The sequence below is a fragment of the Mauremys mutica genome, chromosome 20, assembly GCF_020497125.1.
Source record: "Mauremys mutica isolate MM-2020 ecotype Southern chromosome 20, ASM2049712v1, whole genome shotgun sequence".
NCBI lineage: Eukaryota > Metazoa > Chordata > Testudines > Geoemydidae > Mauremys > Mauremys mutica.
The window spans coordinates 19,698,927-19,721,243 of NC_059091.1; the positions used below are offsets into that span (position 1 = coordinate 19,698,927).

The 22,317-nt window shown below is 53.7% G+C and overlaps 1 protein-coding gene across 1 annotated transcript; it reads left to right on the plus strand.

Moving 5' to 3' along the window:
* Positions 1-653: 653 nt before the first annotated feature.
* LOC123353451 (C-type lectin domain family 4 member E-like) lies at positions 654-18,612 on the plus strand. The gene is made up of 12 exons (XM_044994546.1): positions 654-747; positions 2,401-2,535; positions 2,921-2,956; positions 3,366-3,419; positions 3,792-3,845; positions 4,591-4,716; positions 6,973-7,035; positions 12,920-12,985; positions 14,859-14,954; positions 16,102-16,253; positions 17,298-17,407; positions 17,494-18,612. The coding sequence occupies exons 1-12, from the start codon at positions 672-674 to the stop codon at positions 17,624-17,626; spliced, it is 1,101 nt and encodes a 366-aa protein (XP_044850481.1). The 5' UTR covers positions 654-671; the 3' UTR covers positions 17,627-18,612.
* The last annotated feature ends 3,705 nt before the right edge of the window (positions 18,613-22,317 follow it).

Here is a 22,317-nt window from a genome sequence, read left to right on the forward strand (position 1 = left end):
TCTAGAAAGGGAAGCGGAGCTGTTCTGAGACTGGCAAATATATGGGAAAAGAAGGAGATTGACCCAACATGAAGATGTACTATACGGCTGTGATATCCACAGTGGGATATGCCTCAGGCACTTGGGCAATGTGAGATGCCCCCAGTAGGAAACAACATATTCCATCAGAGACGCTTGCAGAGAATAGTTGGGGTCCACAGGCGGGAAATCATAACACATGTTGCTGTGTCACAAAGGCCTGGCCAACAGCCATAAAGCCAATGATTTGAGAAAGAAGGCTGACGTGGTTTGGGCCTGTTGCATGGATGCCAAGGAAATGTTTTCTTAGACGAGCCCTTGAACCGCATCCCACTTGGTAGAAGACGAAAAAGAAGACACCAGCTGCCATATAAGAAATCCCTGGAGCCCAAGCATCACAGAGTAGGACTCACCTTCAGTCACTCTGTTTTCTGGCACCTAAAGGGCAAGGCCGTGGGCTGGGTTCCTCTTCTGCTAACGGAGCCCACAGCTGGGAGTCGGGCGTGGTACGTATGGTAACGTGGGCAGTGACCCGCGGCGGGGCTGGGGGAGGAAGGAAGTCACAGGCATGTGAAAATCACAGAGCTCCTGACAGAGCCAGGCTGTCGCTGGTCCCCACAGACGTCCTTCGAGTCCGTCCGCGGGGGATCAGCATGGCTCACCTGAGCGACTACGGGAACTGGATGGGTCATTTGCAGACAAAGGGCAAGAAGCCAGCGGAGCGCAGAGGTAAATGGCCAGTGATCTGAGTGGGGGCCTGGCTACTGGGCCTTCTGGGGGCTGTCGGCTTGGCAGCTCTTACGTGCTAGCTACTCGGATGGGATAGGAGGCCTCAGAGGAAAACCCAGGCTGCTGCCGGGATCACGGTGGGGAAATAAGTAGGAGCTCTCTCCCCTGCTAGTCTGTGCTACCCTGACGTCCCGGCATGGTGCTAGGCGATGCTGTGTTGCAGGGTGGGTGCTCGCCCACCTTGTCAGGGTTGGCCCCCAATGCCCCAGCGTGGTGCTAGGGGGTGCAGGGCTGCCTTTCCCACAAGTTGTACACCCAAAGTCTTGACCACGTGTGGTTGTTAAAGATCCTCCCATAAGAGTCAGGGTGTTACTCGTTGTGTCCTGGCCAAATTCCAGCCTAGGCAATTCCCACTGTCCCCCCAAAGCCCCATTGTGGTTTCAACTGAGAACTGGATTTGTCCTTCCCACCCTGCATAGCTGTTAAATAGCCCCCAGTGCCCCCACCCCAGAGATGGCTGCATCTCAGTGCTGGGTGAAGAATCCCTGTGTAAACAGCCCCTGAGTCCCACCCCAGACATGGCTGCATCTCAGTGCTGGATAAAGGATCCCTGTATTAATAGTCTCTATGCCACACCCCAGAGGCAGCATCATCTCAGCTCTGGGTGAGAGAGCCTTGTATAAACAGCCCTGTGTCCCACCCCAGAGGTGGCTGCATCTCAGTGCTGGATGAAGGATCCCTGTATAAACAGCCTCTATGCCACGTCCTAGAGGCAGTATCATCTCAGTGCTGTGTGAGAGAGCCTTGTATAGACAGCTCTGTGTCCCACCGCAGAGGTGGCTGCATCTCAGGGTATGCCTACACTACCTGCTGGATCAGCGGGTAGTGATTGAGCTACTGGGGACCGATTTATCGTGTGTAGTGTAGACGCGATAAATCAATCCCTGATCGCTCGCCCATCGACTGCTGAACTCCAGCAGTGTGAGGGGTGGAAGCAAAGTCGACGGGGGAGCCGTGGCCGTCGATCCAGCGCCGCGAGGACGCAAAGTAAGTAATTTTAATTGGATCTAAGATACGTTGACTTCAGCTACGCTATTCTCGTAGCTGAAGTTGCGTATCTTAGATCGATTTCCCCCCCCCACACACCCCAGTGTAGACTAGGCCTCAGTGCTGGATGAAGGGTCTCTGTGTGTAAATAGCCCTACACCCCACCCCAGAGGCGGCTGCAGGATCCCTGTATAAACAGCCTCTATGCCACGCCCCAGAGGCAGCAGCATCTCAGCGCTGCATGGGGGAGCCTTGTATAAACAGCCCTGTGTCCCACCCCAGAGGTGGCTGCATCTCAGGCATGAGTGAGGTGATAGATCAATAGAAATACACCCAGAGCCCATGAAGAGCCTTGGGATGAAATGGAGAGTCAAGACACTGTATCAGTGTGTGTGAGCACGCTCCCACCCTGGGTGAAGCAGCCCCCTCCTCCAGCTCATCTGCTGCCCCAAAAGAGCCCCCACCCTCCCTCTTCCTTCCCACCCAAGGGAGGTTTTGACCAGCCAGCTCTCTTCCCCTGGCTAGCTCCCTCCTGTGGAGATCTCCCATTGCCCCCATGCTGGCCCAGCCTGTCCCAGTGAGACTGAGTGGCTCTGTAATCTCCAGGCATGGCCGCTGAGTCCGACGACGATGACGACTACGAGAACGTGTCCCTGGAAAACTCTCCCAAGCCCCCGCCCCTGCCGCGCGGGAAGAAGGTGAAGGCGGCCGCGCCAAACCGGAAGGATAAAGGAGCAGCAGGTACCAGGGAGCCCCAGCTGCCCCACTCCGCGCGGATCGCTCTTGCCCCACTGCTCAGAGGCTGGGGAGGGGGTGTCAGTGCAGAGCTTAGCATCCAGCCCCAAGCCACCTTTGGGTCCGTGGGAGCCGGTGAATCCTGGCTTGGGTGCTCACAAACCGGCCCGGCTGGGAATGCCCGGGCAAGCCCACAGTGGGTGGTGGGAGCACAGAACAAGCAGGCTGGTTACATGGAGGGGAAGGCCAGGCCTGTGGCTCATGTGTGGGCAGGTGGATTCAGTTCCTGACCCCTGGGTACTGCCCAGGTCCCTGCCCCAGATGCACAGACTCAGGTGCCCACCTCTGTTAGGCGCCACCAGCCAGACTCACCCTTCTCTCTCCTCTCCAGGTCCGGCAGCGACACCAGGCAGACCCCCCAAAACCGGTGAGAAACATTCCAGCTTTTTGCTGGGGAGCAAGTGAGGCCTGGGTACAGAGCAGCGCCCCCGTCCAGCTGCTGTTCCACGCAGCTGAGAGCTCGTCACGTACGGGCAGCATCGGGGGACAGAACTCGTGACCTTCTGTTCCCACGGCTGCTGGCCTAACGCAGCTGTGACATATCCCGGCCAGCAGGGGGCAGCGCCACATACCTGAGCTGCTTTGACCCATCCCAGCTGTGCAGTCCCCCCCATTTCCAGGGCATCGCAGGCTTTACCTCCCCGGCCCCCCGTTTCTCACTACTGCACTGGAAGGAACATCCCCCGCCCCAGAGTTCAGGGCTGCCCCTCCCCCACACAACCCCCCATCCCTGCGCTGGGAGCTCGCACGGTATAATCCCTCCTGTTTCCTTTCAGACCTGGCCATTTCAGTGATCTCGGGGGACCCGGTCCTTAGGCCTTCCAAGCTCGGTGAGGACTCGGAGCTCTGCTCGGCTTGCGGCCGAATGCCCCCTGCTCCCCCCACCCCGGCCCAGGCAGGAGCCGTCCCTCCAGTCTGTTCCCTGGGGCTATCAATCCCGGCTAGTCAATCCCTTGGGGCCCGGTTGCTTCCTGGGTGGCGGGGGTAGCTGAGCTCTGGGGAGATGGGGGGTCCCAGAAGGAGCACCCCAGTAGGGGCACAGACTGGCCCAGAGCAGCAAGCCAGGGTGGGTGGGGAGGGTGAAGCCGAGCCAGGTCGGGGCTGTGTGCGCGGCCCCCTCTGCAGCCCAGGATGGAGAGTAGGATTTTGTGGCCTTTGCAGCAGAGCTGGCAGATTTAACGCTCTTTGTCCTCCACGCCCAGGGCTGGACCTGTCGTCTGCAGCCGTGGCAGCTGCCTTCCAGCCCCCGGAAGGAGGTGAGTAGAGTCTGCCAGGGCAGGGGGGCGCCCTCATGCACCCCTGGCTAGGGGCACAGGGTGCGTGTGACAGGAGCCTGAAGCTGAACAGAGCCAGGCCGGGTCTGGACTTGCAGGGGAGAGTGAAGGAAAATTCAGGTTGCTCCTGGGTTGGGGGCTCAGTTAGGGGTTCTGTTCTCTCCTGGTCAGAGCTGACCCCAATGCTCTCTTTTAGGCAAGGCATACAATCAGCCAATTAGCAAAGCTCCTGGGGCAGTTATGGGGAGAACCGGGGTGCTCACCCCAGTGTCCTGCCCATTGCAGGGGAATTCCATTCCCTCTCCCTGGATTCCCCCTGCCCTGTCAACCGCCCAGGGAACTCTCCTTCCAGCCGGGCCCTATACTACACAACTCTCCAATGGCTGCAGCACTCCACCCCAGAGGTGGCTGCATTGAAGTGCTGGGAGAAGCGATCCCTGTATGGACACAGCTGGGCAGAGGGAACTGGGGGTCCGGCTTCTTGCTCTTGCTAAATGGAGGTGCCCTCTGTGGAGTTACCCAGCTATCTGGTGGGATGCCCCGTAAACCTCTCCTCCTTTCCATAAACCCATTTGTACCAGCAGGTACCTCCTGCCGACATTTCAGAGTCACCCACTGGAGGGAGAGTCCTTCGCTATATTCCGCCCTACCCAGCCTTCCCTGCTTAGCTTCCCCCTGTCCTGATCACCTCTCCCTGCAGAGAGCTAACTGCTGCTGTTCCCCATAGATCTTCCCCTCCCTAAACCTGCCTCACGGAGAGGCTTCCCTGAAAGGTCTCTTCTGATCACCTACATCCTGCTGGGGGTTTGCTTCCTCATGTGCAGCGTGTTCCTCGTCCTGGCCCTCATGAAACGTGAGTGTGGGGCAGTCCCGGGTGTGTCAGGACAGCTGCAAGTGGGGTCATGCGGGCTGGGCTCTCCGGGCCAGGAACGATTCCTCATGGGGACGGGGCTGCTCAGGAATTTCCCATGGAGACTCTGGGCCAGAAAATGGAGGTTTTGATTCCACTAAATTTCACGAAAAGGGGTCGGTTTCCACAGCCATTTTTTGCCTCTTTCAGAGAAAAACCAAACACCGGAAAGAAGAAATATTGTGATTCAGAAATGCTGCCATGGTGCAGGGGCGGCTCCAGGCCCCAGCACGCCAAGCGCATGCTTGGGGCGGCGTGCCTGCGGAGGGTCCGCTGGTCCCACGACTTCGGTGGAGCCGCGGGACCAGCGGACCCTCCGCAGGCACACCTGCGGGAGGTCCACCGGAGCCGCGGGACCGGCGACCGGCAGAGGGTCCCCCGCGGCGTGCCGCCGTGCTTGGGGCGGCAAAATGTCTAGAGCCACCCCTGCATGGTGCCTCAAAGGAGCTGAGTTCAGTTACCATGTGTCCCCATTCTCCTCTCTGGGCTGAGCTCCTCAACTGAACTACACCTCCCAGGATGCACCCCTGCCAGGGATTCCCATGATGCACTGCCTCCACTTTCCAAGAGGGGAGACTGCAGTGCATCATGGGAGAGAGATACCTCATATTCCTAGTCACTGCTGTAGGGAAGGCTCCCTTGTTGGACTATTAGAATCTCACGTGGTGTGCGACAGTCTCCCCTCTTGGAGAGGGCAGCCAGTGCATCATGGGGCCAGGTGGTGGTGCATCATGGGAGATGAAGTCTGGGTGGGGAGACGAGTCCCTACTGGGGAAGAGGGCATGAGGCATCCAAACTACAACTCCCATAAGATGCCAGGGCAGAATTTCCAAATCAAAAGTTTTTCAGTATTTGGATTTCCACCATAGGAAGAAAAAAAGGACTTAAAAAATCAAATTTCCATGAATTTTAGTAAAAAATTAAGGTTTTTTTTGTGTGTGTATGCCTGTAAAAAAAGTCTGTGGGACAAGTCTGGCATTTTCCAGCAAGCTCTGTCCACAGACAAGGCCACCGGGACTTGGGCATCACCAGATCTGAAGGGGGTGGGGGACGAATCTCCAGCAATTCTGCATCTCAGGAGCTTTGCGCCGGAGCAAGAATTTGTACCCCAAAAGTGTTAGGCTGCGATTCTGCTCTCACTGGCCCTGATGAAAATCAGATGTCACTCCGCTGAAATCAGTGAAATAGCTGTGCCAGGAGTGTGATTGGAATCCGCCCTAGAGGGCAGGATGGGTCCTTGCTCCAAATCGAAGAGCCCAAATCTGCAAGGGAAGCACTCAGCAGGGCCGGACCCTAAAGGATCAGCACCCAGAGTAAGCAGCAGAGGAGCAAAGTGCAGCAGAAGGAGCTGTAACAGCAAGGGAGTAACTCTGGATTTACTCCACTCAGCACCTGATCTATAAATGTAAGGAATCATCACCTAAGAGTAAGGGGGTGGTGTTAATAGTGCTGCCAACCCTCACTATATTTGGCATTTTCCCTTAAAGCCCCAGCTCCCGGAGTCCTGGGATGATGGGACACTCTTAGCTCATTTCAAAACAAACCAATAAATGCTTAGCCCTCATGGCTGCGAAAGGAATAGCTGGAAAACACAATCACTTAGGGGTCTTGTGCGTTAGACCCTTTCCCCCTACTCTGCATCTCTCTTGGCTATGTAGATTGTAAGCTCTTCAGGGCAGGGACTGTCTACTCCGTGTTTGTGCAGCATCCAGTCCAACAGAGCGGCGATCTTGGCTGGTCCCTACGCACTCCCTTTGTACACACGATTACTAATAGCTCAAGAGACCAGAGGGCAAACAAGAAGAATCCCCACAATTATTTTTAAAAGATTAATGGGTTTTTTTTGGCGGGGGGAGGGCATGATTTATAACTTTTTGAACACCTGGCATTGGAAAATCTGTCACTTGGCTGCTAAACCCAGGGTTGTGAGTTCAATCCTTAAGGGGGCCATTTAGGGATCTGGGGCAAAAATCTGTCTGGGGATTGGTCCTGCTTTGAGCAGGAGGTTGGACTAGATACCTCCTGAGGTCCCTTCCAACCCTGACATTCTATGATTCTAAGTGACTCCTCTTCCTCCCCATCAAATCGATTCCCCTAGCACAGGAAGAAACCAAGCTATTGGGGGCTGGAGCAGTTTCTAGTGTAAAGGATGCCCTGGCAGATCACAGCTCTGCTGTTTGCTCTTTGTTCATCTCCCAGGCACAGAGCTGCAGCAGGAGTCAGAGGAGCCGAATTTCCACCTTCCCCAGAGGACAGCTAATGGTAAGTAAATGCTCCCAAGCTAGCCCAGCATGCTTGTCTCTGGCTCAGCATAGACGCTGGCTGGGTGGGGTCGCTGAAGCTGATCATTTTATTACAGTGAATTGTTTAGCAGCCTGCAACACCAGGCCAGATTCTGATATGTTACAGCCATGTAAATCTGGAATAACTCCAGTGGCTGGCATGATGGGGATCAGAATCCAATGCAGGGTCAGGAGGCCCCTGTCTAAAGGCGATAGCTGTAATTAGCACTGGGTGAGGTTTGGGCTTTATCATAGGTTTCACCCCCACTCTGGACTTTAGAGTACAGATATGAGGACCTGCATGTGAACCCCTAAGCTGAATTACCAGCTTAAATCTGGTTTTGCTGCCACCACTCCCAAGTACTAACTCCCTTCCCTGGGTAATCTTGAGAGACTTCACCAATTTCCTGGTGAACACCGATCCAACCCTTTGGATCTTAACACAAGGAGAATTTAACCATCCCCCCTCCTTTCCCCCACCAATTCCTGGTGAGTCCAGATCCAATCCCCTTGGATCTTAACACAAGAAAAAAATCAATCAGGTTCTTAAAAATAAGACTTTTAATTAAAGAAAAGAAAGGTAAAAGAAAAAAACCTCTAGGAGAGATTAGCATACCAGTTACTCACAGACAACAGCTTCAAAACACAGAGACAACTCTCACAGACAACAGATTCAAAACCCTGGGCAAAAACTTAGTACACAAGAATTCCCAATTTGATTATTCCTCTAATTGCACAAAGACAAAGTCACAAAAGAAAACAAACCTATTTATTTGTTTCTAAAACTTACTACTCTGATAAGAGGCTGGTTCCTTGATCTTTTCCACTCTGGCCCAAACTGAAACTGACCAAGACAAAGGGAACTTCCCTCCTTCCTCTTGAAACATCCTGTCCCCCCATCGGTTCCTCTGGTCAGGTGTCAGCTAGGCTAGGTGAACTTCTTAACCCTTTACAGGTAAAAGAGGCATTAACCCTTAACTATCTGTTTGACAGGCTTTTAATGCAAGTTACAAAAAATGTAAAGTCTGAGTTTTGAAATTCTCACTGGGTTTCAAAAAGACACAAACTGGTGGGGTTGTTTGTTTCCATGTTAGTAGTTTTCCCATCAAGGTGTTTGTCTCTCAGAGGTTTCTTAGAAACGAAAAACACCCTCACTTTCCAAAGCCAAAATGCATTGATTTTCAAGAAATGCCACTGGGGAGCTAACGTGGCCAGTCAGGTGAGGGTGGGTGAGTAAGAGACACCAGAGGGTGTGGGGGGGCATATGGGCATGTTCACACCAGACCTCAAGTAGCCAAACACTGAAAACACATTTTCAGTTAAGAAATTAGAAAACTTCATGAACGTTTCAGTGTTTCCCGAAGTTTTCTACTTTTTAAGGCTAACTTTCATTAACAGAATCAAATGAAAGCAGTTAGAGCTGGTTACAGGTTATTAGTGTCATCAGCTGTAGTAAATAGCCCTGGATCCCAATTCTCACCATCATAGACCCAAACGTGTGACTCTCTTACGCACCACCCCTAAGCCAGCAATAAGCTTCCCTCCAAAGGCACCATTTGATCACAAACCTCTCCGTACCTCCTGCTACTCTGAGAGGTCAGGCTCAGTTTGTAGCCCTGTGACCGGGGGTCTAGTGGGGAGCCAGCTGGGGTCACTCAATCAGGGTGAACTGCACAGAATGGGGCAGCCAAACCCCCAAAAGCTGGTGGACATCCCAATACTTAGATTGACCAAGTCAGCAGAAAACAGCTTCTTTATTACCTCACTGAAGTCCAAACAACACAGCTTCCCTAAAGTGATCCAGCCTCAGGCCTCCATCCAGGTACCCACGTCCAATATGATGATTTCTGAAAATCTTATTTCATCACATAAAAGAAAAGGTTTTACCAATCCCAAAGGATCGGACACATCACCTCCCAGGTTAATGAATGTTTCAGATCTTACCCCAAGTACATGCTCCCGCCAATTCTTATTAACTAAACTAAAATGTATTAAACAAGAGAGAGAGTATGGTTAGAAGATCAATATACGTACAGACATGAATTCAATCCACTGAGGTGCAGATTCACAGCAGAGATGGGGAGCTTTGCAGTGGCAAAGAGTTCTTTCAGAAATAGTTCATAGGTTATAGTCCAATGTCCAAATCTCATATTCAGGATGTACCAGCATAACTGGGACCTCAATCTTATGACTCAAACTTCCCCTGATGAAGCTTAAGCAGATCTGAGATGACAGAATCAAGACCCAAGGATCTTTTATACAATTTCATGTCTTTTTGACAAGCTGGAATTCCCTCTGGGAACAAAAGGTAATTAGGATGACTTTGAAGGAGGTCCATCATCTGTACTTAGCTATACGAATTAACATAAGGCCATTTGCTTGTTCCTCCACCATTCACAGTCCATTTCAAAGAGAGATGACAACTGAGATAGCCTGTGTTTACAATTTATTTACATGATAGGATCTTCTTTTGACCTCTGAATTATCGGAATACAGCACAGACAGAGACTGTTAATTACATTGTCCACCCTACTCATACATCTGTAAATACACAAAACCACAGACAGTATTTCCTCACATGCCTTTTGAGGGTTATTTATTTTGCAGAATGTTTAACCCTTTCTAGCCACGTGTCACACCCCTAACATGAGACTGATGTGGCAGGCAGGAGGAATAGCTCAATGGTTTGAGCATTGGCCTGCTAAATGCAGGGTTGTGAGTTCAGTCCTTGAAGGGGACACTTAGGAATCTGGGGCAAAATCAATACTTGGTCCTGCTAGTGAAGGCAGGAGGTTGGACTCAATGACCCCTTAGTTCTGTGAGATAGGGATCTCTCCAAATATTTTTATTTTAAAAGGGCAAAATTAGAGCTCCCGGATACACTTTAAGGATCTCCCCACATTGATATGAGCTGTGTTTACATTGAATTATTCGTAAGGCCAAATTAACATAGCCATTAGTGTTCTTCAGAGAGCACTTACTTTGGCATTCAGCCATGAAGGCTGTGGGCTGTTGTACTTCAGTTTCCCTTCGTGCACAGCAGTTCAAGCTTGTAGTGGTTTTTCTGCTGTGGAAAGTTTTAGAAACATGTCTATGCATTAGCTGTGAAGCCACAACATTATTAGGCTTTTTAACACAAAGTGTGTTCTTGTAGAACCAAACAGCATAATCAGAAGGGTTTCTCTTATGTACCACTCTTAACATGTTCCAGGGCTTTTCCAAAAGACCTGCACATTGTACATTTTTACAGTTCTTGGTATCAGCAACAAGTTAGTTACAATCATTAGCAATAACATTGTCAGGGTTCCTTCCCCACTTTGAACTCTAGGGTACAGATGTGGGGACCCGCATGAAAGCCCCGTAAGCTTATTTACCAGCTTAGGTTTACAGTAAGCTGCCACCACCAAGTGTGTTTCAAATCTTAGGGAAGAGCCACTTGGAACTCTGTCTTTCCCCAAATATTTCCCTAGTCTCTAAGCCCCCCCTTTCCTGGGCAGATTTGAGACTAATTCCCCCCTCCCCCAATCCTTACACCCCTTTTCCTGGGTGAAAAGGAAAGGCTTGAGAGTATCCCCTCACCAGTTAGTCCTGGTGAACACAGATCCAAAACCCTTGGATCTTAAAACAATGACAAAATCAATCAGGTTCTTAAAAGAAGAATTTTAATGAAAAAAAAAAGGTTAAAATCATCTCTGTAAAATCAGGATGGAAAATAACTTTACAGGGTAATCAGATTCAAAGAGCCCAGAGGAACCTCCTCTAGCCTTAGGTTCAAAGTTACAGCAAACAGAGGTAAACCCTCTAGCAAAAGGTACATTTACAAGTTGAGAAAACAAAGATAAACCTAACACGCCTTCCCTGGCTGATACTTACAAGTCTGAAATATGAGAGACTGGTTCAGAAAGATTTGGAGAGCATGGATTGATGTCCGGTCCCTCTTCATCCCAAGAGAGAGAACAAAACCCAAAACAAAGAGCACACAAACAAAAGCCTCCCCCCAAGACTTGAAAGTATCTTGTCCCCTTATTGGTCCTTTGGGTCAGGTGTCAGCCAGGTTACCTGAGCTTCTTAACCCTTTACAGGTAAAAGGATTTTGGTGTCTCTGGCCAGGAGGGACTTTATAGTATTGTACACAGGAGGGTTGTTATCCTTCCCTTTATAGTTATGACAAACATTAACATCAGTTCTGTCACAAGGGTACATTTACAAACATTTTTGTCGTGCCAAGTCTTTGGTTTAGACAAATCATTCTTTAGGTCAGCTTGTTCAATATCCCTTTTGAACCTTTGCAGCTTTTTCTTGACCTCAGGGTCTTCCTTAACATAGGCTTTCGGTTTAACCACTTCCTTGGGGGTTTGGTATTTTAGGGTTAACCTGTGGCTTTATTTGCATGATAAGCCTGCCCCCTTTCTCCTTGTTCCAGAGGGTCAAAATCTGAGCTCTTTTGCTTCTGAAGTCTTTTCCCATAGCTCACCACTAGATGGCAGGGGAGAGCTCATTCAGATTCTGCTTACATCTGTAAATACATAAAACCGCAAACATTATCTCCCCACGTGTCTTTGGAGGCAGGGGCGGCTCTAGGAATTTGGCCGCCCCAAGCAGGGCGGCATGCCACAGGGGGTGCACTGGCGGTCGCCGGTCCCGCGGCTCCGGGGGACCTCTTGCAGACGTGCCTGCGAAGGGTCCGCTGGTCCCGCGGCTCCGGTGGAGCATCCTCAGGCATGACTGTGGAAGGTCCGTCGGAGCCGCCTGCCGCCCTCCTGGCAAAATGCCGCCCCAAGCGCGCGCTTGGCGCGCTGGGGTCTGGAGCCGGCCCTGTTTGGAGGGTTATTTATTTTGCAGGATGTTTAACCCTTTCTTGCCGTGCGTCACAATCCCCACGGCACTTTACCCAGCATGCCTTGTCAGCCTCTAACTCCCATGACTCTCTCTAGACTAGAACTCTCAGAATCCCTCTACTCTGGGCAGCAAGCAGGAATGGGGCGGAGCTGGACCTGAAGCCTCTCTTAAAGGGCCACCCACCATACCATGAGCTGCTCCCATTTGCAGTAGATTTGCTGGTCGTTTGTAGCTGGGAGCTGCCAATCAATCCTTATGCTGAATCCCATGGCATCTAGGGTTACCACCTGTCTGGTTTTTACCTGGACAGTCTGGTTTTTGGCTTCTGTGTCAGGGGCTATTAAAGGTTGTCAGGTGACTGGTTTTCAGGACCCGGCAACCCTAAATGGCACCCAAACCAAAAGCCTGGTTGTCACAGGGGGAGGGCTAGCTCAATGGTTTGAGCATTGGCCTGCTAAACCCAGGGTTGTGAGTTCAATCTTTGAGGGGGCCATTTAGGGATGGAGGGGGGGAGGGTTGGGAATTGGTCTTGCTTTGAGCAGAGGGTTGGACTAGATGATCTCCTGAGGTCCCTCCCAACCCTAAGATTCTACAATTAACCCTTGCCAGCCCCAGCTCCTTCTCAGCTAGGGCAGCCTCCTATCTGCAGGTGGGAGGATCCAGGAAGGGAGAGGAGCAAGTGATAGGGATGGGGCCTTGGGGAAGAGGTGAGGCAGGGGAGGTGCCATGGGGGTTCAGTTACCAGCAATTAGAAAGGTGGCAACCCTAACAGCATCCCTCAGGCTTTTGACTGACTGATGTGGGGTCCCAGCATGAAAATGGCTACATTGGGAACTCACACACCAGCTGGCAGTCAGCAACAAACCCCTCCATTACCAAATTATTCCTCTCCATGGAGACAGGCAGTTGCTGCCATCCCCTAGCGTTACAGGCGGGCTCCTCACGCTGCACATGGCCACTCAGGACACCAGCCTGGTTGTGGCAACCTTTCCCCTCTCCTGATCCCAGGGCATTTCTGTTTGCAGTTTCCCAGGACCGAGCAGATTGGGAGAAGATCCGAGCAGAGGTTGCAGCACTGCAGAAAACAGTAGGTGAGAGAATCACAGAGACGCTTCTGCCTCTCATCATAGTGAGAGTGAGGGACTGCGAGGTCGCGGTTGTGGGCTCTGTATCTACCTGGGGCTATGGACTTGGGTGAGTTTTTTATTTGGTGTATTATGGTAGCTCCTTGGAGCCCAGTCATGGCCCAGGACCCCAATGTGGCAGGCGCTGCACATTATTAGGTGTTTTATGGTAGCTCTGAGGAGCCCCAGCTTGTACAAACACAGACCAAAATGCTTTCAGCCGAAGCAAGTCACCTCTCAGGACCCAGGTGTCCATGGCATGGAGAGTCTGTAGCCACTGAGGGCTCTGTGGCTGTCCCCGGCCTGCCCAGCTGGGGCTCTCAGAACACTGCAGGGACGATGCAGAGAAGGTCTTCGACTTTCTCTGGCTTGGGCGATGCAGGGAGCCAGCCCAGATGCCCAGAACGGTCCCTTCTGGCCTTAACATCTGTGGGTGAAATCCTGGCCCCCCAGAAGCCAGGAGCGGTTTTCCCTGCCCCTCTATGAATCTCCTTTCTGCTCTGAAAGCACAGTCCCTACCTCTCCAGCTGAGCATGGGCTACACGCAAAGGTTGTGCTCCTCGAGTTATATTGGTCCATTTAAAGCAGTACAATCCTCCTAGTGGAGATCCAGTTATCCTGGTATAAATGTACTTACACCAGCACAGCCATTCCTACACAGGGAGGGAATACACTCGACTTGTAAAAGGCACCTTCGACTCGGTATAACTGGATCTGCTGTAGGGGTTGTACTGGGATACCTAGACCAGTTTAAAAAAGAATCATATCCGTAAACGAAAGTTATACCAATACAAAGGCTGGGGTAGGGCAGATCTTAAGGAGAATCTCCATCAGCAGTATAGGGTCTACAACACACAGCTAAACAGTAGAGGGTACTAGAGGGCAAGGAAGATATAATAATCCCTAGCTCTTGTATACGGCTGTTCGTCAGTAAATCTCAAAGCACTTTGCAAGGAGGGCAGTATCATTATCCCCATTTGACAGATGGGGAAACTGAGGCACAGGGCAAGGAAATTACTTGCCCCAGGGCACCCAGCAGGTTAGTAGCAGAGATGGGAATTAAACTCAGATGTCCCGAGCCTCAGGCCAGTGTTCTCTCCACTGGCCGACCCTGCCTCCTTCACACATTGCTCAGTTCTGTAGGTTTGGTACCCACCCACCTCTGGTGGGGTTCTGCTGACCAGTGGCTGCTCTGAAGCGTTTTAGATGAACTCTTAGGGGCGAGCGTCGATGATTTAATTAGCGCTGAAGCAATTAAAAACCCTTCAGAGTAATCCATTTTTAAAGAAACACGAACAGAAAATCATTTTGTTACCAAATCTCAATTAGCTGGTTCGGCTGCCCAGGAGCCAGCACCTGGCTCAAGGGCTGCCAGAGCCCTATTTGGGGTCTTTAAGTAGGACTTAAGCAGCCTGGTACTGTCCCTCTGCAGTCGCCTAAAGGGACCAATCCTGTGTCACACTGGGCCACAGGTGGTGTGAAGGGGATGGAAATTGCCCGTGCCCTGGGTAGGGGGAATCACAGATTGGTGTGGAGCTGGCCTCAGAGCCCTGCACCCGTCCGGCTCCCAGCCCCTGGTGTAAGGGATGGATCAGGGGCTTGGCTGGAGCGCGCTGCACCATGGTTATTCCCTGCTTCCCAGAGGAGGCAGAGCGTGAGTTAGAGCAGCCCAGAGGCTGCTCTGACTGTCACCAGGGGCCCAGGTTCCAACCATCACAGAGGAGACTTCAAGCAGGGCCCGTGGCATCTGTAAGCGGCCCAATGTTGGGGGCTGAGCAAGAAGCTCTGAGATGACAATGCTGCACTTTGGCTGCTAACCTCCTTTCCTCCACCAATCCAGAGGCTTTCCATCTTTCGGTGTCTGGGGAGCTGGCCGCTGTGAAGAAGCTTCACAGTAAAATGCAAGAGGACATGACGGCATTACAGAAAAGAGTGGGTGAGGAGCACAGTGCCAGCTGCCGTGCCCATGCTAGGGCAGCAATCAGAGGGAGGTGGCAGCAGACATGGGCCCGCAGGGCCAGATGCTCAAGAAAGCTCTCGGCACACGGCAGCTCCCTTTGCGGGATTCTCTGTTGTTCTCAGTGAGAGCAGGGCCGGTGCAAGGATGTTTCAAGCCATAGGCGAAACTTCCACCTTTCGCCCTCCCCTGTCCCCGAGCCCTGCGGCGGCTCCCTGACTCCCCCACCCCGAGGTGCCCCCCCCAGCAGCAGCAGCTCCCCCCCATCCGCCCTGAGGCGCCCCCCTGCAGTAGCTCCCCACCCCCCCTCCACCCTGAGGCACCTCCCCCCCGTGGCAGCTCCCTCCCCCCGGGGAGCCGTGCAGAAGCTCCCCACCCCAGCTCACCTCTGCTTCACCCCCTCCCCGAGCCCTGCAGCAGCTTCCCACCCCCCCTCTGCCCTGAGGCACCCCCCCATGGCAGCCCCCACCCCAGCCCGGGGAGCAGTGCCACAGCTCCCCACCCCAGCTCACCCCTGCTCCACCTCCTCCCCAAGCACGCCATCGCTGCTTCACTTCTCCCGCCTCCCAGGCTTGCGGCGCCTAAGCTGATTGGTGGAGTAGCACAGGCAGCCCTCCCCGCGCCCCCCTACCCCAGCTCCTTCCGCTTAAATGTCGGCAGCGACCGGGCGGACGAAGATCCTGCTGCTGTGGTCGCCGCCGAAGAAAATGCCACCCCTGAAATCTTAGTGCCCTAGGCGACTGCCTAGGTCGCCTAATAGGTTGCACCGGCCCTGAGTGGGAGCTGCGGGGTGGGGGATTCTTTGAGCCAACCCCAGGCCCACCGAGGCTGCTGGCTACAGCCATCCCCTGTGGCTCGCTCTCCGTGTGTCTACACTGGACCTGGGCGGGAGCCTCACACCTGGATCGGCAGAGCGGTGCTAGCAGGGCTCGCTCTGGCATGCTAAAAAGAGCCGTGTGGCTATTGCTTTGGCGCTGCGGCTGGGGCTGCACTCAGGCTCCTGGGCCCTGGAGGGGAATGGGGTTAGAACAGGGGGCTGGGAGTCAGGACTCCTGGGTCCTTTTCTTGGCTCTGCCAGATTCCCTGCTTGGCCCTGAATTGGATTATTCTGGGTTTTGCTTTCTAGATTCTGTCTGCGGCCATTGCCCGTGGGGCTGGGCCTGGTTCCAGAGAACCTGTTACCACTTTTCAGAGTCTACCAAAACCTGGCATGAGGCCAAGCAGTTCTGTTCGGATTACGGGGCACACCTGGTGATCATTAACACCAAAGAGGAGCAGGTAAAGCCGCCTGCCACCCTCCTGGTGCACCCCAACCAGGCCAGGGAATTGCACAGCTACCCAGCAACAGCAGCAGGTTTACCCCGGGAATTCCTAGCGGGTGGGACCCAGGTGACCAGGGAGCAGGTGAGACCGACTGGGCCTGGCTCTTAAAACACGGCTCTTTTAAGGGTCACCAGGTTTTTCAAAAACCACCAGCGGGCCTGGGTCTCAAAGGGGAGCCCGGCACTCTGCAAATGTGCTGCGTGTTAACCAACCCACCGTGAGCTCCGAGGCCACCCTGGGCTCATATTCCCAGCACAGGAATATTGACACCTGAGCACACCAGAAAACAAAACAAAAGCCTAGTGTGGCAAAAACCTGCGAGCACCGGAAAATATAAGCAGGGGGCAGGGTTTGAAAGAACAGGCTGGACAAACACGCATCAGGGACAGGCTTGGTTTCCTTGGTCTTGTCTTGGCAGTGGGGGAGGGGCTAGGTGACCTCTCGGGGTCCCTTCCAGCCCCACAGTTTTAGGAATCTCCATGGAGTTTTTGCTAGCCCTGTGGGGAAGGGAATTGCAGGGGTGTTTTCAAGCAATCAACCAGACCAACCTTAATTGGCTTCACCCTGAACCTTCCCCCCCCACCAGGTTATGTTTCCTCCATGCAGCCATCCCCCCATGAGCTCAGGCTGAGACCACCTCCACTCCTTTCACCCACCAGCCAGCCAGGAACAGCCCTCAGTTCCTGCTGGATTTGAGGTGGTGACACATCTACTGAATTTAAGCCCCGCCCCCCAGCATGGCACACTCTTTAATGTTGTTATCCTGCTAGCACCCTCGGGGGCAGGGCTGTTGTTCAGTTAGGGGAACTGAGGCATAGAGAGATGCAGGGACTTGGCCAGGGCCACACAGGGAGTCAGTAGCAGAGCTGGGACTTGAACCTGGGTCTCCTGAGTCCCAGGCCAGCACCCTGCTCACCAGGCCATCCTTCCTGGCATTGGCAGAGTGCATGGCCTGTCCCCCACCCATTCACCCCCTTAGTCTGTTCTTGTCTATCGCAGGAGTTCTTGGTGAAGAACCGCACAAAGTCCCGGGTATACTGGCTGGGGCTGAGTGACAAGAAAGTGGAAAATCAATGGCTCTGGGTGGATGGCTCCCCTCTGAAACTCAGGTACGTGGGGTGAAAGGCTCCATGCCCCCCTGCCCCACCCCTTGCTCCCCGCTGTGGTCTCCATGGGGCTTTACTCTTCTTCACAGCTTCTGGAGCACCGGGGAGCCCAATGACTCCAATGACGAGGACTGTGGCACCATGGCGATCGACGGGCGCTGGAACGACATAAACTGCTACAAGACAGACTACTGGATCTGCGAAAAGGCCTGGCTCTGCTAGATCCTGGCTCAGGCGCCAGCCCACGTCCTTCCTGAGCCACGGGCTGACTGGTGGGACCAGGCCCTGCCTCCTCCAGATTGATAGTCTCCCCAAGCTGTGTTCTCTTGGTGATGCGTCCCATCGCACAACTCTTGCTGGGAGCTAGGGGTTGTTCTGTATCCCTAGGGGGATGGTATTTCTGCAGTGTGTCCTAGTGGGTAGGATACCAGGCTGGAACACAGCACACATGGGTTCTCTTCCCTGCTTCATCCTGGGACCTTGGACAACTCCCTTCCCCATGCCTCAGTTTCCCCTTGTAAGGGCTCAGGCTGTATCACTTCTGAATTTTGGATGATTGTATGACACTGTACCATGAAATGACTGGGTCATGGAATGCCTACGTGTGTGTGGATGCCCCAGGAGGTAGCAGGGTCGGCATGTCTCTGCCAGGCCAGACACAATGGGGACGGACCAGCATGCAACATTATGTTAAACACCGTGGGACAATGAGTTTCCTCTGCCTGGGAGATGCTGCTTTCTGCTCTTGTCCAAGGTGAGGGAGGCTTGGAAGTAATGGAAAGTTACCACAAGGCAGAACAAAAGAACCAGGAGTTTGGAAAGGGACACCCAGGGGGGAGCTTTCTCGGGAACAGAGCCACCTTGCACCAGATTAAGGGCTGGGCTACACTAGAAAATCAGACTGACCCACCCCCCGAGCAATGTAGTTAAGATGACCTAACACCCAGTGTGGAGGGCTCAGGTGATGGAATAATTCTTCCATTGACTTAGCGCTACCCATCTCGGGGAGGTGGATTTCCTCTAGTGATGGGATAACCCCTCCCGGTGCTGTATTATATGGCTGTCCAGAAACTGATAATAGTGTTCAACCTTTCTTCCTGTAGTATATGATTACTCAAAAAGAACAGGAGGACTTGTTCTTAGAGACTAACAAATTTATTTGAGCATAAGCTTTCGTGGGCTACAGCCCACTTCATGGGATGCATAGAATGGAACATCTAGTGAGGAGATATATATACGCAGACAGAGAGCATGAAAAGGTGGGAGTTGTCTTACCAACTCTGAGAGGCCAATTAACTCCCACCTTTTCATGCTCTCTGTCTGCGTATATATATCTCCTCACTAGATGTTCCATTCTATGCATCCCATGAAGTGGGCTGTAGCCCACGAAAGCTTATGCTCAAATAAATTTGTTAGGCCTTGGCTACACTGGCACTTTACAGCGCTGCAACTTTCTCGCTCAGGGGTGTGAAAAAAACACCCCCCTGAGCACTGGAAGATACAGCGCTGTAAAGCACCAGTGTAAACAGAGCCGCAGCGCTGGGAGCCCAGCGCTGCAAGCTAATCCCCACAGGGAGATGGAGTACGTGCAGCGTTGGGAGAGCTCTCTCCCAGCGCCGGCGCTGCGACCACACTCACACTTCAAAGCACTGCTGTGGCAGCGCTCCCGTGGCAGCGCTTTGAAGTTTCGAGTGTAGCCAAGCTCTAAGTCTCTAAGGTGCCCACAAGGACTCCTGTTCTTTTCGCGGATACAGACTAACACGGCTGCTACTCTGAAACCCGTGATTGATTACTGGCTTTTAGCAATAAACTTGACTGGTATTGAGTGTTTGGTCTCTTGAATATATTTCATAACGAGCCAAAGCACGGGCAAGCCATTGACTATACTATTTAGCATCTGCTTTTAGGTTACTTTATACGTGTATTGTACGTTTTCGCCAATGAACTCACGCAGACAAATGATCAAAGGCAAAACCACCGTCTCGCCCGTGCGGGAACGCTTTTCTCAAAGCGATCGCTCCCTAGCTGACCTTCCCATACTTGTCCTCAAAGGCAAACAGCACAACGCTTTCAAACGGCGAGTCTGCTAGACACCAAAAGCCACGCGCTTACCAGGGACGCTGGTTTTATGGCTCATTACAACCGTTTGGTAACACACCGTGCTGCCCACCTCAAACCCTTTATGCATAACACTCTACCCCCCCAATTGCCCCCTTCATTTCCAGTGACCGCCCCCACCGCGTATGACCCCTTCTGCTTAACGGTCTGTGCCAGCTTGGATTTTGCTCGCTCTGCTTCGTTCCCCATAGCTGAAGAAGGGCTCAGAGTTGCACAAAGGCTTGTACCAGAAGTTGGTCCAGTCAAAGATATTAACCTCACCCCCCCACCCTGTTTCTCGTTGCTTTGTGTGAGTTGTGCTCTCCTGGGCTTTACATGATTAAATATAATGAACATAAAGCTGATAGACTGAACAAAGAGCTTGTGTGTGTGTGTGTGTGTCTGTGAGCATGTGTGTGCGCGCGTGTGTAACTGCTTCTCAACAGAGGCGTGTCCCAGAGAGGGTTAAACTGTAGGTCTGAAGCGTGGCACCTTTTGGGCGGAGTTCTGGGGGAGGCTGGTTTAAGTACAGGGGAGTCTGAAGGGTCAGTGCTGTGGCCAGAGGGGGGTGGACAGCTGGGTCCAACGCTCGGAAGGGGGAGCTACAGGGAACGTCTGTGCCCTGAGAGTGAGCCTGGGCACCCCAGGCTTGGGGCAGTGGCTGGTGTCTGTTCAGATTTCCGGAGCTTGAAACCCTTCGGAGATCCAGGTGCTGAGGCTTGGATTCCCCTCAGAGCAGTCCCAGTGGGTGGCCCTTTCCTCGCACGTGGGTGACTTCCTCTCGCCCAGCCCTCGGGCAAGGGTGGACCCGGCTCCAAACGGATCCACCCACTTAAAGACTTTGCTGCCTTCCACCTCTGCACCGTACACCTGGCAACCCATCGTTCAAGCTGTGCTCCGGGGGTGTAGGGTGAATGGGGTAGGATGGGGGAGGGGGAGCCGCACTCCAGGGATGTGGGGTGAATGGGGCAGGATGGGGGAGGGGGAGCTGCACTCCATGGGTAGGGAGTGAGTGGGGGAGGGGGAGCCATGCTCTGGGGGCCTGGGGGGGATGAGTGAGGCAGTACAGGGGAGGGGCAACCATGCTCCAGGGGTGGGGGGTGAGTGAGGCAGTACAAGGGAGGGGGAGCTGCACTCTGGCAGTGGGGAGGTGAGTGGAGGAGGGGGAGCGGGGGAGGGGGAACCATGCTCTGGGGGTCGGGGGCTGTAGTGGGGCAGGACAGGGTAGGAAGAGCCATGCTCCAGGGCCATGGGGTGGGGGGGGTCAGTGGGGCAGCACGGGGCAAAGAGAGCGCTGCTCCAGGGCTGGGGGGTGATTGGGACAGGATGGGGGAGGAGGAGCCATGCTCCAGGGTCAAGAGGTGAGTCGGGCAAGATGGGGGAGGGGGAGCCTTGCCCCATGGTTGGGGGTGAGAGGGGCAGGATGGGGAAAGTGGAGCTGCACTCTGGGGTTGGGGGGTGAGTGGGAAGGACAGGGCAGGGGAATCCATGCTTCGGGGATTGGGGGGTGAATGGGGCAGGATGAGGGAGAGGGAGCCATGCTCTGGGGCTCGGGGGCTGAGTGGGGTAGGGCCAGGGAGGGGGAGTTGCACTCTGGGGTTGGGGGTGAGTGGGTGGGGCAGGATGAGGGAGGGGGAGCCATGCTCTGGGGGTCGGGGGCTGAGTGGGGTAAGGTGGGGGAGGGGGAGCTGCATTCTGGGGTTGGGGGTGAGTAGGGCAGGATGGGGGCGGGGAAGTTGCGGTCAGGGAGTGAATGGGGCAGGACAGGGGAGCTGCCAGTACCCGGCTCCCCCGTTCCCATGTGCTCCTCCAGGTACCAGCAGCTTCTGCTCGTCCTGCCCCCGGTGGCGGAGGCTCCTTATTGCGATTAACTGGAGTGTCAGGGGCTAGTCAGCACCGCTGGCCGGACACTGCCAGGTTCCCTTTTCGACCGGACTTTCTGGTTGAAAACCAGACACCTGGCAACCCTTACTCAGAAAAACACGGTGTGATTGAACTGTGCCCTTCTGCCAGCTGGAGTCGGCAGCCACCAGGGCCGGGTTTAATATCCACAGCCCCCACCCAGTAATCTGGGAAAATCAAACTCTTCGGGGCGCCTGTAAGAGGCAACACTTCCCCTTTCACGAGCACTGAGTCTGTGTGTGGCAGAGAACATTTAATAAAAAGGGGGAAGGAACCTGGCATTAATTGGGGGAAACCCCACAACCATGATTCAAACACGGTTGAATGAGCAAAACTCCCACCCCAGAGGACATTGGGCCGTGTCCTTTGCCTCCGTTTCTCACCATGGTGTGAAAATCCAACAAACAGATGTCCCTTTAACACGCACTCCCCTCTCCCTCTGCCACACCCCACTCACAGCTGCTGTCCTTGGTCTGTGGAGACCCAGAGCGGTGCCTTCACGTGCGTTCACACGGGGGGGGGGAGGGAATTGAGCAACGCCTTCACTGCCCGCTGCTGCTGCTGCCTGTCGTTCACTCTGCTGCTGTTGTTCGTGTCACCGTTCACCACACTGTGCCATCTGCTCCGTCGCCACTGGCCCTGTGCCGTCCCCTTCTGCTGCCTCCTGCCTCTCTACTGTGACCTCAGCGGGGGAATCTCACCGCTAGCGCAGGCCGAGCCGCCCTTCCACAGAAATGGTGCCCCACAACGGATCTAAGCAGCCCGTGGACCTGATGGAGAGTAGGTACCTCTATCTTTAAACTGGCCTGGCCCAGCCCTGGCCCTTCTCCCTCAACACTGGGCTCTGGCATCTGAACCCCCTGCTTTGTGAGCTCAGTTCGGCGGAGGGGGACCCCGTCAGTCAGGGCCAGCTA

Excerpts from the sequence above, each read along its gene's own strand:
- LOC123353451 (XM_044994546.1), top strand. The coding sequence starts at position 672 with ATGGCTCACCTGAGCGACTACGGGAACTGGATGGGTCATTTGCAGACA. Across the intron at positions 2,957-3,365 it reads AGGCAGACCCCCCAAAACCG|ACCTGGCCATTTCAGTGATC; the intron begins GTGAGAAACATT and ends GTTTCCTTTCAG. Across the intron at positions 4,717-6,972 it reads CGTCCTGGCCCTCATGAAAC|GCACAGAGCTGCAGCAGGAG; the intron begins GTGAGTGTGGGG and ends TTCATCTCCCAG.